The sequence below is a fragment of the Stylophora pistillata genome, chromosome 10, assembly GCF_964205215.1.
Source record: "Stylophora pistillata chromosome 10, jaStyPist1.2, whole genome shotgun sequence".
Taxonomy (NCBI): Eukaryota; Metazoa; Cnidaria; class Anthozoa; order Scleractinia; family Pocilloporidae; genus Stylophora; species Stylophora pistillata.
This window is the reverse complement of record NC_142528.1, coordinates 20,114,239-20,116,500: the sequence shown is the minus strand read 5'-3', so window position 1 is coordinate 20,116,500 and position 2,262 is coordinate 20,114,239. Positions and strand designations below refer to the sequence as shown.

Genomic DNA, 2,262 nt, shown 5'->3' with positions numbered 1-2,262 from the left:
AATTCACCGAGATCATTAAAGAGGACGACATCAGAAAAACTAACCCAAAAATGCTTCAGAACCATCACTTTGTCAATGCAGTTATTTTGTTTTGGAGTGTTAGTCTCTTTCAGTTCCCTTTGACTATTTACGCAATGGAAAGAACAGCACAAAGACTGGAAAAAGAGAAGGCTGAGCTGGAAGAACAGCTCAGAAAAGTTAAAGAAGAGAAGGATTTTAGAAGAAGGAGAAATCAAGTGGCGCCCTCAACAGCTTTGTATGCCTATAAAAGGAATCAAAGCCAAGAATACAAAGAAAAAGAAGAAATTCGGGTTAGATACATTCAGACTAAATCTGGACTAGAGATCAAACCTGTAATGAAGTCAGTAACGAGCATGGATGAAGAGGAAGGTGCCACGCATGCCCCCCTAGGAAGATGTATTCGTTGTTGGAAAAGGTTTACTCAAGGTGTCGACAATTTTGCTGGCAAAACGAAAGATTACACTGAGCTCGTAAGTTTGCTTATACCAATGCTTATGCAGGATGGCCCCTTTCTTATCATTCGTCTCATAGTCATTGCCTATTATCAAATTTACCATGATACTTTGTACTTTCTGACGGTCAAGAATGCCTTGGTTGTAATGCTTCAAGTTTACCGCATCTTCGTTTTGTATTACAAGCCACCAGAAGAGGACACTGATGAATTTTTTCCACACAGTGATGCTTCTCACAGGCTTAACAATGTACAGACTGCCATTGAATCCGTGCAACAAACTCGTCTTGCCATTAGCTTAGTCTCTAGGCTCCAGCAGCAGGCAAAATGGCGCCAAAAAAGAGGCCTAAACTCTGGTCGTTTCAAAGTAAAACGTCCCACACATGATCCCAAAGATGAGGACAGTAAGAAAAATGACATGCCTTGAAAGGTGTGTCCGTTTTGTATTGTGATTTTCGACTTTGTGATAAAACATCTGATAAAATACTGAGTTTGAGGGGTCTTAAATGTCGAGATTCCCTTTTCAAACTTTTTTTGCGCTTGCTTTGTGGAAGATGACTCACTACAAAGGAGAAGGTCGGTGTCCACATAGAAGTGGACACTCTAGTTAAGCCGAGACTGCTTAATTATTTATATAACAAAACATTCCATTCTACCTCTGTAAAAACTCGTTGGGTTCGGTTACAACAACAACAACAAAATTTTATTTTCCTTAACGATAAAAAAGCATCTGTAGCAATCCCTACCCGCGAAATAGAGAAGCTAGTCGAGGAAACGAACCCTTTGCGTTGTGTCTCTTCGACACAACACCGCTGGTAAACAACCGTCATGTTTGCGTTCGTTTTGGGTCATGAGCTTGGGGTGCCTGTGGTTAGAGAATCGTATCGCTAACGCTTGGGGATTAACTTTTCGACCCGGTCCTACTGAGTTTTATATTTTATGCTTGACGCCTTAATGTTATCAGAAAAAAGGGAAGGGATATCACGAGCAACTACCTTGAAGGTAAGCCATTAAGTATTTAGGAAAATGATGAAATGAATATACAAGGGAGCAGAATAATGACCCTTGATCACATGAATAAGAGATTTCGGAACAAGTCCCACTTCATAAACTGTTCATAAACCAACCACAAGACTTCCCTGTGATTTCGTAAAATTTTCTTTCAATGCGTTTACAGATCTAAATAAACAGAAAGATAAAAACATCTCATTTACATTAAATGTGAAGGTTCATAACTTTAACAAGAAAGTGAAATTTAAACCTTGCCGTTTGCTGTTCGCATAAGCCTGAAACATCACTCTCACGCCACGTGACACGCTGAGACCCAACGGCTGGGTGACGATGTCATAAAAGACTACTGATCTTTTAGTAGAACATTTATTTAGCCGCTATGCACAAGAAAAAAAGTTGGAAAAAAGTATAACTTAAGTAACTTGAGGCTTCTTGCGCTCAACTCAGTCTGAAATGAAAGTATCAGTAACACAACAAACATAACGCTTTCTATGAAGGGAATTCTGCTATTTTCACCGCAACTTGGATAAGAAGTGCTTTTATTAGTGGGAGTGCGAGTCACGCTAACTTGAAACTCAATGGGTGAGAGTAAAGCACGCCCATCAAATCTCTCGTTATAACCAACTAAACTAACAAGCCCAGCGGGATCGTTGGAACTGGTCATTTTGTTGGTTTATGATAAACCCTTTCAGTTTCAGTCGGTCCGACTTGGTCTCGTACAAGTCTGAATTGTTTTTAGGCTTGTACTAGAGCTGAACCCCAGAACGGGCTGCCCAAAA

General features: G+C 40.1%; 1 protein-coding gene across 1 annotated transcript in view; it reads left to right on the top strand.

Moving 5' to 3' along the window:
• LOC111320569 (transmembrane protein 26) overlaps window positions 1–1,676 on the top strand; it is an 8,654-nt gene extending 6,978 nt beyond the window's left edge. Inside the window, exon 3 of the mRNA XM_022923225.2 lies at window positions 1–1,676. This exon is cut by the window's left edge and continues 172 nt beyond it. Within this exon, the coding sequence (XP_022778960.1) occupies window positions 1–899 (899 nt within the window). The 3' untranslated portion in view covers window positions 900–1,676.
• The last annotated feature ends 586 nt before the right edge of the window (window positions 1,677–2,262 follow it).